General features: G+C 43.9%; 1 protein-coding gene across 1 annotated transcript; it reads right to left on the reverse strand.

Moving 5' to 3' along the window:
• Window positions 1-387: 387 nt before the first annotated feature.
• LOC148146439 (putative G protein-coupled receptor 139) lies at window positions 388-2226 on the reverse strand. The gene is made up of 2 exons (XM_087998638.1): window positions 2160-2226; window positions 388-1289 (listed from the first exon to the last, which is right to left on the reverse strand). The coding sequence occupies exons 1-2, from the start codon at window positions 2224-2226 to the stop codon at window positions 388-390; spliced, it is 969 nt and encodes a 322-aa protein (XP_087854764.1).
• Between the last annotated feature and the right edge of the window lie 10309 nt (window positions 2227-12535).

The raw sequence follows: 12535 nt of genomic DNA on the forward strand, positions 1-12535 counted from the left end.
CAGCAAAGATCCTCAAGCAGCACCTTCCAAACACACAGCCACTTCCATCGAGAAGGACAAGGCGCTCACATCCATGGGGTCCACACCCGCTGCAAGTTCCGCTCCGAGCCCCTCACCATTCTGACTTGGAAATCTATGGCCATTCCTTCCTGGGTCAGAATCCTGGAATGCCCTCCCTTAGGGACATTATCAGTCTAACCTACAGCACATGACCTACAGCAGTACAAAATGACAGCTCCTGCCCACCTTCTCAAGGTGGGGGCAACTAGGAATGAGGCAATAAATGCATAGACCACTAGCGATGTCCGCATCTCAAGAGGGAACATTAAAATGTCATTTCATGGTCTGTAAATGATAGAAACTTCCTTATGGTTTCACTGAGGAGTTTTATTTATTCATAATGCAAGGAATTTTTGTAACCAGGTATTTCACTGAATTACTGATCTTCGCTCTAAACCTGGACAATGTTGCTGCATAAATGAATGTGTTTGTGCAACAACTTAGGTTCTGCAGCATGTAACCAATAATACGGAAATGATTCATAAAAGGCGTGTAAGTGTCAGGATCGATTCCTTGAGTGACACCATATACGAAGTCTGCAACAGCGATTAACCACAGGAGGATGAAGCTTCCAGAGATGGTGAAGAGCAGAATCACAGACTTCCTTCTGCTCTCCATCTCTGGGTCTCTACAATTCTCTCCTTTGCTCTCACCCTTCAGTCTCTTCCGGACTCTACTTGTCACCAAAATGTGTCTGACTGTCAGGGCATTGAGCAACAGAATTAAAGCGAACGGCAGTAAAGGCGTTAAAACAATGTCAAACCAATCTAATGCCACCCACCAAGTCTCAGTATAGTAGCTTGATTTTGTATCACAGTAAAATGGCACATTGTTTATTATCATCAAAGGTTCATATTCAAAATAGAAGCGGATGTTTTTGAAACACAACAGGATGCAGGTTGTTCCTAGAACTATAGTCGCAGTTTTCTTAGTGCAATATTTTGTTTTCAGCTTCTGATAGCAAATGGTCACAAATCGGTCAAAGGAGAAAGTAACGGTGAACCAGACAGAGCAGTCAGTGGCAGCACGGGCCAGGACCTCAGTAACAATACACACAGGAGTGATGTCCAGGAAAGAACGAGGGTAATAATTAAAGCGAGAACTCGTCAGTATAATACCAGTGAAAATGACCATCAGATCGGCAGCGGCCATAACCACCAGGTAGCGAGTCGTGCAAGGGGTAACACCACATTTCCCCTGGGAAAGGATAATGATCGCCAGCAAGTTAACTGTGAACATAAATAAAAAAGACGCTGTGAGTTTCGAGGGAATCAACAAAGAGAGTTGACTCCTAAAACGAGCACACCCTGTGAGTGGAATTGTTTGGGATTGACTGATTCTGAATTTTAAATTTTTTATACTCATCTCAGATAGGCCCCAGCCCAGTTACTCCAGAGATTATGAAATTTAGACACATATTTAACTCATTCTCACTCACCGTAGTTAGATGAAGCTTTCGAAATTAATACGAGACACATATTTTTCATAAAACTGAAAGAACCTCACATGTTGTAAAGGGTGAGAACTCGCTTCCAAAATGGTATGGATGCTGGGTCATTTGTGAATTTTAAATGTGTGAAAGAGTTTCTTTAATTATCCAAAGGAATTGAAGAATATGCACCAGAAAATCGGGAGCTGCTGCAAAGCTCAGCAGGTCTGGCAGGATCTGTGAAGAGAAATTACAGTTAACATTTCTGATCCATTCTAAGGAAGGGTCGCTAGACCAGAAAAGTTAACTTTGACTTCACTAAACATGTTTTGGAAGGCCTGCTGAGCTTTCCAAGGAGAGGTAACGTTTAGGGTCCAGTAACCTTCGTTCAGAACTTACTTTCCAGATTTCACTTCATACCTTCAAACCGTATGGAACCGGGACAGATGACAGAACAGTAGGATCAGAAAATGTTGCAGCAGCAGTGACGTTGGGAGTATCTGACAGTGGAGAATTGGTACGAGAATGCTGCTCAGTTACCTGCTATGATTTGTCCCATATCTTGACAACGCTGACCAGTCAGTGAGCTGGAAACGTTACTCTTGAAAAGATAAAACGAGAGAGCATATCAACAGCAGATTAAACAAGTTCAATTGTCATAATGCCATACCAGGGATGCCAATGAGAGCAAGGATGGTGCAGAACACTCTCTCCACGTGATCAATCGGTGTAAGCATCTTTCTGCGCGATGTGATGTGTCCCTTTAGGCAGCTGACAAGCTCGTGTTTTGAATCTGTGAGCTGATGTAGTCCCAGAGATGCTGCCTTATACTGTGTGGAAGCTCCTTGGGGACATTGAGGTAACAGCATTAAGCTTTGTTATTGTTTTTTTTTTAATTTCGGGCAATGAACAAAGTAATTGCAACAATGAGTTTAATCCCAGTTATGAACCATGATGCTGCTGAGAACATCACAATGAAATAACAAAAACAGAATCTGGAATCTCCCAGCAATAACACTGTCCACTCAAACACCATGATCCCCTTCCTGAGGTGACAAATTATTTCAATCAATGCCGCATTTTGACTGTTTATTCCAAGTGTGAAAATATCTCTCAAAGCTGTCTTTCTGTACTCGAGTGTTGGAGCTGCCCTCTTTCAACAAACAACTTCACTCACTGATTGAAATGCCATTCTTCTCACACAGTGAACATGTGCATGGTTAGCTGAGATCAGCAATGATCTCAATTGCCCAGGATCTGGAGCTACATGAAGGATCAAGTGAGGAAAACATCCAGCCTTTCCTGGGAGAAGTGGAATCATTGATTAAGATGGCTTCCAGAAATGTGTGCATCACTGACCTCACTGTTATTGTCGCTATCCATCCAAATACATCACTGACCTCACTTTTCGGCTCACACTTTCTTCAAATATGGGACGGATATCACTCGAAGTGTCGCTCTGCGACACTGACCTCACTCTTGTTATCACTGTACATTCAGGAAAACCACTCACCTCACTGTTACTGCCAATCCTAAACTAGGTACATCCCTGACCTCACTCTTATTGTCATTCTCCACCCGATTTCTGAATGATATTGGGATTAATGGTTCAGGAAATGATGATCTAATACCTTTCAGTTTTAATTAAATAGTAAGAGTTTAATCTTTATCAATAAGTGGGGATTAATGCAAGACACATTCGAAACGAGCACTGAACCTAACGATATGGCAGAGATACTGAATGAATATTTTTCATTTTTCTTTTATGCATTGAAGTTGAACATTTGAGGAGAACAGTGATCGATAAAGTAGTGATGATAAAAAAGCAGGCAGCACTCCAGGTAAAGACGTCACCATACCCCGATAGGATTGATCCTAGGTTACTAAGAGAGCAGAGGTAGCAAGTTGCAAAGTTCTTGACGGAAATTCTCAGGCCTCTCTGAATGCATGAACAGTCCTGGTGCAATGGGGGATTCCAATTGTGACTACGTTCTTGAATGTCAATGTAGTACAGACCTGTTAGGTTGTTATCAAGAGTGGAGGACTTCCTTGGTGGAGATCATCGTACAGGACAAGATGAATATACACTTAGAAATAAAGAAGTTAATACTAGACGGCTAAAAATGGCACTGTCAACAGCGGCTCCTGTCTGACAAATTTGATTGAGTGCATTGTCGATATCAGACTTTTAGTAAGTGAGGGTTGTGCTGTGGAAAATGTCTATTCAGACGTTCAGAAAATATGTGATGCAGTGCCCCATGAGAGCTTGGTTTGAAAATGAGATATGTTTGGGATTGAGTGTTCCTTGGCAACATAGATTAGATGTTCGGTATAGAATGGCATTTCTTACTTTGGGGATGAGATGAAGGCAACTTTCTGTACGGACTGGTGCTTGGACTGTTGCTTTTTCTGATTTGGAGCTGCCTGTTGACGGCAAAATGAATTAATTTGTAGATGATGCTCGATGGGGAAGATAGTGAACTGTGAGGATGATGCCGACTGACTTCACAGGAACATTGCAAAAGGGTCCAAATCGTCAGATACTGGGCAGATTTCTTTTTGCCAAGAAACGTGAGGTGAAGCATTTTGTGAGAAGTAACACGGAGGCACAATACAGGTTTGATAGTCCAACTTCGAGGGGAGTAGAGCAGGCGAGGGACTTCAGTGTGAGTGTGCATGGTTCTCTGATGGTGGCCAGGCAAGTTAAAACGGTTGTGAAGAAGACAGCTATGATCCTGAGGTCGATAAATATACGCTTAAAATATCAAAACAAGGCAGTGTTGCTTCACTACTCTCAATCATTGGACTGACTATGTTTGCTTCAGTTCTGAGCGCCTTGTTTAAGCAAGGACATTCGTGCCCCAGAGAGAGTACATTAGAATTCAGATACAATGAAGTGTTGTTCACCTTGGAGCAAGGAAGGGTTCGAGATGACCTTTCAAAATATCCAAACAAGGATTGTTTGTTTCCACTACTTGATTTGTCAGTAACTTGGGGTCACAACTTCAACATGGTCAGCAAGAAAGCTCAGAGTGAGATGAGGCAAAACGTCTTTAATCAGAGGGATGTTAGGATTTGGAATGCGCTGCCTGGGAGAATGGTGAAGGCAGATTCTGTCAGAGGTTTGAAAGCACAGCAGGATGCATATTTGAATGTGATGTCTCCCAGGATGGTCATTGCCATGATTAAGATAATGCTGTTTAAGGGTGGTCCATTCCAGCATTGTCTCTTGTACATGGTTCCCCTATGCTGTATTGGTGGTGGAGTGATTTACTCATTGCAGGATTCCTCGACATTGGCAAATTCAGATGCCCTGAAAACTTACATGTCGTACATTTGAGAACAACCTGAGATTTGCTAAGACTATATTGAATGGGGGAGCGGTCTTGGAAGAGTTAAATTCGTGCTCTTGCTTTGTAAATTCTTACAGAATACAATGATTCGTTGTAATGGTAGATAATGCACTTGTTTATTATTAGATTAGATTCCCTACAGTGTGGAAACAGGGCCTTTGGTCCACACCGACCTTCCAAAGAGAAACCAACCCAGATACAGTTCCCTCTGACTGTATGGGCACCTAACACTATGGACAATTTCGCACGGCCAATCCACCTGACCTGCACGTCTTCAGACTGTGGGAGGAAATCGGAGCACCCAGAGGAAACCCACGCAGACACGGGGAGAATTTGCAAACTTCACACAAACAGTCACCTGAGGGCGGAATCAAACTCGGGACTCAGTGACGCAGCACTGCGAACCACTGAGCCACTGTGCCGCCGCAGCAGCAAGTAGGTAATTGGTTCGTGGCCAATTGTTGATGACTTTGTGCCTGCCCACAGAATCTTACACCACTGAAGGGAGGAGAGGGCCCGTCAGCTAATTGAGGCTATCCCACCAAGCATGCACTACGGCCTACACCAGTCACCCTGTCACATACCAGACACATAGCCTGGAAAGCTGTGACACCTCAAATGCTCATCCAAGGTTATGCACTTTACTGCCTCAAATCGCCTCCCACGAGTGCATTCCAGACACCCACCAACCTCCGACAGTGTGTTAACCTGCCCTCAAATCCCCTCCAAACCTCCTGCATTTCGGTTTAAACTTTTATCTCCTCGTTATTGAGCCTTTGACTGAGGGGAACAGTTGATTCCAAACACCTGTCTACCCCCCTTCAGAATCTTACGCATCTCCAAATTTTTCTGCGCCACACAAAACCTATCCAGCCTCTCTCTGTTGCTGCAATGCCCCATCCAGCGCGAACATTCTGGGGCATCTGCGTCTGAAGACTCCCCCTAGTACAACTCATGTTTCTCAGTGTGCGGACTAAAACTGCTCACAGTCCTCCAGCTGTGGACTCACCAACGTCCTGTCCAACTCCAACATCACCTCCCTCCTCTCACAATCTATGCCAGGCATGCTTCCCATATTCCCTCTTAACTCCTGCATTAACCTGCTCTGTCACATTCAGGGATCTGTAGGCTATCATATCTAAATTACACTCTTTCCCTTTCACCTTTCTAGTCTCCTGCTATTCACTGAGTTATCACTTGTATTGTTCTTTTTGCCAAATTGCACCCTCCAACTCCCCAGTCTTCATCTCCACCTGCCACTGATCCGCCTATATGAACAATCTGTTCCGATCCTCCCGTAACTGAACACCTTGCTCCTCACTGTCTATTCACGGATAATCTTTGTGTCATCTCCAAACATCGTTTGTGAACATCACCAACAATAAGCATTCCGCTTTGATTGCTGTGGAACATCACATCGCATCAGGCCCCTATTTCTCTATCTCTCTCTCACACACATACACACTCACATAGCCTTCTGCTTACAAACTCTGCCCCCTTTTCACGGAGATAATTCTGGATTCATCTTGCCAGGTCATTATGGATCCGTCAGCGTTTACCTGCATTTTCAAACTGCTATGTGGCACCCCGTCAAAAGTTTTCATGAAATGTCGACCCAGCCACATTACATGTGGAACCCACTAGCCCAGGATATGCAGCACCTGGTGACATTGACAAAGATGAAGGAGGTCTGCAATGATTTTGATGGAACGACGTGGTGAAGGAATTATGGAGAACGGACGGGAAAGTGGATTTGAGACCAAGGCAAGATCTGCCGTGATCAGAGTCAAGGGTGCAGCAGGTTCGAGGGTCTCAACGGTCTCCTGCCGCTTCTGGCTCTTGTGTGATTGGTTCGCAGGTTGCTGAATAGCCCGTGGGTGTGAATAGTTCAGGGGGAAGCAGTTTGCCCCCTTTGTGTTGAAGGAGCTCCCTCTGTTCTCTGCAGTAAAAAAAAGCTCGAGCTTGAAAAGAGAGAGTTTTTTTTAAGTACAGCGGCTAATACCTTCCCACAGCACCTCAGAGACTTTGTAACTGTGTACCAGTCACTCTGTAACTCCCACAACAAAACTACCATAGCCGGGGAAGGGGGAGCATCAAAGGCCAGCAGATCCTTACCAGCCAAAAGTAATATCCCTTCGGACCGTGCTGACAAGGATTAATATGCTCACTTCCCAGTCTTTCCCTCCATCTGCAACATCCATTTTTCCTTTGTGTCTTTCTACAGCAGACGATTCTTCAATGATGTTCTAATGTATTTAATGACATTCCATATTCTTGGCTCATATTTGCTTGAGTCTAGCTTTTACCTATTCCTAATGGACATTGACTCGTATTCAGGACAGGATCCTGATCTGTGCATCCTAACAATCTGCGTCTTAATTGTAGCTGCGCTGTGGGTCTGAATGAGGATCAGGATTGGTACCTGAATACGCAAGGATATCCATCCTATCGAAAACAAAGACAGATGTGCAGAGGCGGTAGTGTAACCTTATCAGTAAGAAATTAAATAAAATCAATAGTAAGAAACAAAGTACGGTCAGATGGTGTAGAATCTGCGTGGGTAGATTTGAGGAATAGCAATGGTGAGAAAAAAAAACATAATTGGAATTATGAACAGACTTCCAAACAATAGTCATGAGATGTGGCGCAAGATACACCAAAAGATAGAAGAGAGACGAATTTGTAAGAGTGTCCAAGAATTTGTTCTGATTCAGTATGTGCATATATCTCTGAGAGAAGGTGCAAAACTTCACCCTCTCTTGGGGATTAAGGCAGGGCAGGTGAGAACGGTGTCAGTGAGGGAGCATTTTGGGGCTAGCGACCATAATTCTATTGGATTTAAAATAGTGATGCAAAATGATAAACCAGATCAAAAATTGAAGTTCCAATTTGGGGAAAAGGCAGTTTAAAGGTGTTAGGCAAGAACTTTCAAAAGCTGATTGGGGACAAATGTTCGCAGGTAAATGGACGGCTGGGAAATGGGAAGCCTTCCGAAATGAGATAACGAGAATCCAGTTAAAGCATATTCCTGTTAGGGTGAAATGAAAGGCTGGTAGACATAAGGAATGTTGGATGACTAAAGAAATTGTGGGTTGGTTAAGAAAAAAGAAGGAAGAATATGTCAGATATGGACAGGAGAGATCGAGCGAATCCTGAGAAGAGTATAAAGGCATAGGAGTATACTGGAGAGGGAAATCAGGAGGGCAAAAAGGGGATATGAGATAGGTTTGGCAAATAGAATGAAGGAGAATCCAAAGGGGTTTTCCAAATGCATTGAGAACAAAAGGGTAACTGGGGAGAGAATAGGACCCCTCAAAGATCAGCAAGGTGGCTTTCGTGGAGCCGCAGAAAATGGGGGAGATACTAAACAATGATTTTGCATCAGTATTTACTGTAGAAAAGGGCATGGAAGATATAGAATGTAGGGCAATAGATGGTGACAGCTTGAAAATGTCCACATTACAGAGGAGGAAGTGCTGGATGCCTTGAAACGGTTAAAGGTGGATGAATTCCCAGGACATTATCAGGTGTTCCCTCGAACTCGGTGGGAAGCGAGGGAAGTGACTGCTGGGCCTCTTGCTGAGATATTTATATCATCGATAGTCACAGGTGAGGTGCCGGAAGACCGAAGGTTGACTAACGTGGTGACACTGTTTATGAAGGGTGGTAAGGAAAAGCCAAGGATCGATAGACCAGTGAGTCTGACGTCGGTTATGGGCACTTGTTCGAGGGAATCCTAAGGAACAGGGTGTATATGCATTTGGAAAGGCAAGGATTGATGAGGGATAGTCAACATGGCTTTGTGCATGGGAAATCATGTCGCACAAACTTGATTGAGTTTTTTGAAGATGTAGCAAAGATAATTGATGAGGGAATATACATGTGACCTATATGGACTTTAGTAATGTTTTCGACAAGGTTCCTCGTGGAAAACTGGCTAGCAAGGTTAGATGTAATGGAATACAGGGAGAATTAGCCATTTGGATACTGAACTGGTTCAAATGTAGAAGACAGAGAGTGGTTGTGGAGTGTTGTTTTTCAGCCTGGAGGCGTGTGACCAGTGGATTGCCACAAGGATCGGTGCTATGTCCTCTACTTTTCAAATTTACATAAATGATTTGGATGTGAGCAGAAGAAGTATGGTTAGCAAGTTTGTAGACAATATTAAAATTGGAGGTGTAGTGGACAGCGAAGAAGGTTACCTCGGATTACAATTGGATCTTGATCAGATGGGCGAATGGGCTGAGAAGTGGCAGATGGAGTTTAATTCAGATAAATGCGAGGTGATACATTTTGAGAAAGCAAACCTTAGCAGGACTTATACGCTAAATGGTAAGGTCCGAGAGAGTGTTGCTGAACTTTAGAGTGCAGGTTTATAGCTCCTTGAAAATTTGGTCGAAGGTAGATAGGATAGTGAAGAAGGCGCTTGGTTTGCTTTCCTGTATTGGTCAGAGTATTGAGTACAGGAGTTTCGGCTGTACAGGACATTGGAATATTGTGTGCAATTCCTGTCTCCTTCCTTTCGGAAAGATGTTGTGAAACTTGAAAGGGTTCGGAAAAGATTTACAAGGATGTTGCCAGGGTTCAAGGATTTGAATTATAGGGAGAGGCTGAACAGACTGGGGCTGTTTTCCCTGGAGCATCGGAAGCAGAGGGATGACTTTAGAGAGGTTTGCAAAATTATGAGTGGCAGGGATAGGATAAATAAATAAAGTCTTTTCTTTGGGGTGGGGGAGTCCACAACTAGACGGCAAAGGTTTAGGGTGAGAAGGGAAAGATATCAAAGAGACCTGAAGGGAAACCTTTTCACACAGAGGGTGGGACGTGAATGGAATGAGCTGCCAGAGGAAGTGGTGGAGGATGATGCAATTGCAATTTTTAAAAGGCATTTGGATGGATATATCAAAAGGAAGGGTTTGGAGGGAAATGGGCCAGGTGCTGGCAGATAGAAATAGATTGGGTTGGGATATCTTGTCGGTATGTACGGATTGAACCGAATGGTCTGGTTCCATTCTGTACAACTCTATGGCTCTGTGGGATGTGCAGGAAAAGCAAAGTTACAATATTCATGGGGGATTTCAATATACAAGTGGACGAGGAAAATTAGTTTGGCAGTGGTTTGGAAGAAATCGAATTCGTAGAATGTCTACAATATGGAACAGGTTCTGGTGGAGCTCATTAGTGACAGGCCACTCTGGATTTCGTGTTTTGCAATGAGGTCTACTTTATAAGGGACATTAAGGTGAAGCCAGATGACAGTGATCATAAAATGATTGAATTTACTGCGTAGTTTGTGGGGGAGAAGATAGAATCAGAGGTAACGGCATTACAGCTGAATAAAAGCAATGCCAGAGACATTAGGAAGGAGCTGGGTAGAATTGACTGCGAGTGTGTGTGTGTGTGTGTGTGTGTGTGTGTGTGTGTGTGTGTGTGTGTGTGTGTGTGTGTGTGTGTGTGTGTGTACATGCGGTTGTGCTGATGGTGCTGTTATTTTGGATGTTGTCATGTGTTGCTGGGCGACCTCTCTCTCAACCTGAGCGTTTTCACATATCACCACCCCATGTCCAGATGTGTGGGGACGCCATCAGATGGTGAAAATGTATCACTATCAACACAAGGACATTTGTTTGAATTATTCTGACGCTGTATCCATTGACAGGACGTTTCTGATTCGTGTGTTGCTGCTTTCTGTTTTCATCCTTTTTCGGTCAAGTCTAATTATTTCTCGTTGTCCAAACGTTCTGTAGCATGCTGTTTATTCTACGGTCTGGCTATGGCATGGTGTCTCACACGCTGTGAAGACAGGTGTCAATATCTGCAAGTAGTTTCTCTGCTTTCTGAATATATTCGGTCTTGACCACAAACAGCAGGACTACAAATCCAACCCAAACTCAAGATCAGATGCGTGGATGACACATTTGTTATCATGAAGAGAACAGAAATCGAAAAAGCACATAGAATAATCAATACCATACTCACAGGCATCAGGATTACGAGAGGGAAGGAAACCAACAATCGACTCCCATTCCTGGATGTGATGGCACAAAGAACACAGAACGGTGCACGCAACATAAAAATAGACAGGAAATCAGCACACACCGACCAGGTCCAGAATTACAACAAAAATACCCAAACACACACAAGTGAGGCTGCATCATGACCCTGTTCAAAAAGGCTACAACACTTTAGCATTGGCTTCCTCTGAAGGGAAGAAAAAGAACACCTCTACAGAGTCTTCACCAAGAACGGATATCACTGCAACTTCAACTACAGACAAACGTAATAAGGACATGCCATGACCAAACTTACTAACCATGCTAACTGACATAGAACAAAAGTCTTGGAACGAACAGCCACACTTTTCTGACCAATGGGATTCATGACAGCTCAGACAACAACTCACCAGAACAAAAGATGCTCTCCCCGTCATGTGCAAAACAAACATAATTTACAAGATTCCATGCAAAGATTGCACGCTACACCAGAAAGGAGAAGCAGGCAGCAAACTCACAAACCGCATCCCCCAACAGCAATCAGCCACTAAATGCCACGACCAGCTGTCTCGTCGAACGCAGATGAAATGAGCACAAATTCGACTGGAACAACACAAGGATCAAAGGACAAGATAAACAGAGGGCAGCCAGACAATTTCTACAAGCATGGCACACATCTACGGACTCCAGCAACAAACACATTGACCTCGACTCAATATACCAGTCACTACAACGAACGACCGAAACCAGCAACTGGAAGCAGCAGTAATGGAACTAAATACATTCCAGAAGACACAGTACTGCAGCGGTCAGAGGAGGCTCCAAAGCACTGAACATGTCACCGAGACAGGGGACGAAATATCTGCAAGTCGCCTTCCCAGTTCGGCAAACCACAATATGACAACTGACACCCGAGCGACAAATCTTGATTGTTACACACTGCTGGTTGTTTGCGGTGGTGGTGGAGGGATTTACTCACTGCAGGATTCCTAAAATGAGACATGTTCTAATACCTCCATTCTTAGACGAGATAACTAGAGTTAATTTCAATCTGAGATCAGCCACTCATTGCATTGAATGGGGGAACAGGCTGGAGTAGCTGAATTCCCTGTTCCTGCTCGCGGTTTGTGTGTTCTTAAAGATGGCTATGATTTTGCTTTTTTAACTTAGATTACTTACAGTGTTGAAACAGGCCCGTGGGTCCAAATAGTCCACAGCAACCCTCCAAAGCACAGCCCACTCAAACCCATTCCCTTACACCTAACACTACGGGCAATTTAGCATGGCCAATTCACCTAATCGGCACATTTTGGACTGTGGGAGGAAACCCACGCAGACACTGGGAGAATGTGCAAATTCCACACAATCAGTTGCCCGAGGCGGGAATTGAACACGGGCCTCTGGCGCTGTAAGGCAGCAGTGCTAACCACTGTGCTGCCCATTTGTTGTGAGTAAGATCCATGCATTTGCATCGGGGTTGTGTTTTAGGTTTCTTTTTCGTTGCTGAGACCGCCGCTGTTGTCCCTCCAAAGGGAAGCTCAAATACACCGTGTTGCTGTGGGTCTGGAGTCGCATGTCGGGAACATCAATAAAAGATGGTAGATTTCTTTCCCTGGACCAGACTGAACGATTAACGAGGTCAGATTTACAAATCATGTGAATGTCATAATCTGCTATGGCAGAATTCAAAGCCAATTTTA

Source organism: Chiloscyllium plagiosum, unplaced genomic scaffold (assembly GCF_037043375.1).
Source record: "Chiloscyllium plagiosum isolate Xiang-an unplaced genomic scaffold, Cpla_swu_hap1 HiC_scaffold_21, whole genome shotgun sequence".
Lineage (NCBI taxonomy): Eukaryota > Metazoa > Chordata > Chondrichthyes > Orectolobiformes > Hemiscylliidae > Chiloscyllium > Chiloscyllium plagiosum.

Bases quoted from the DNA above. Each gene is read 5' to 3' on its own strand.
- LOC148146439 (XM_087998638.1), bottom strand. From the start codon at position 2,226: ATGCTTACACCGATTGATCACGTGGAGAGAGTGTTCTGCACCATCCTT. The intron at 1,290-2,159 runs GTATGGCATTAT...TTATGTTCACAG, and splicing joins TGCTCTCATTGGCATCCCTG to TTAACTTGCTGGCGATCATT.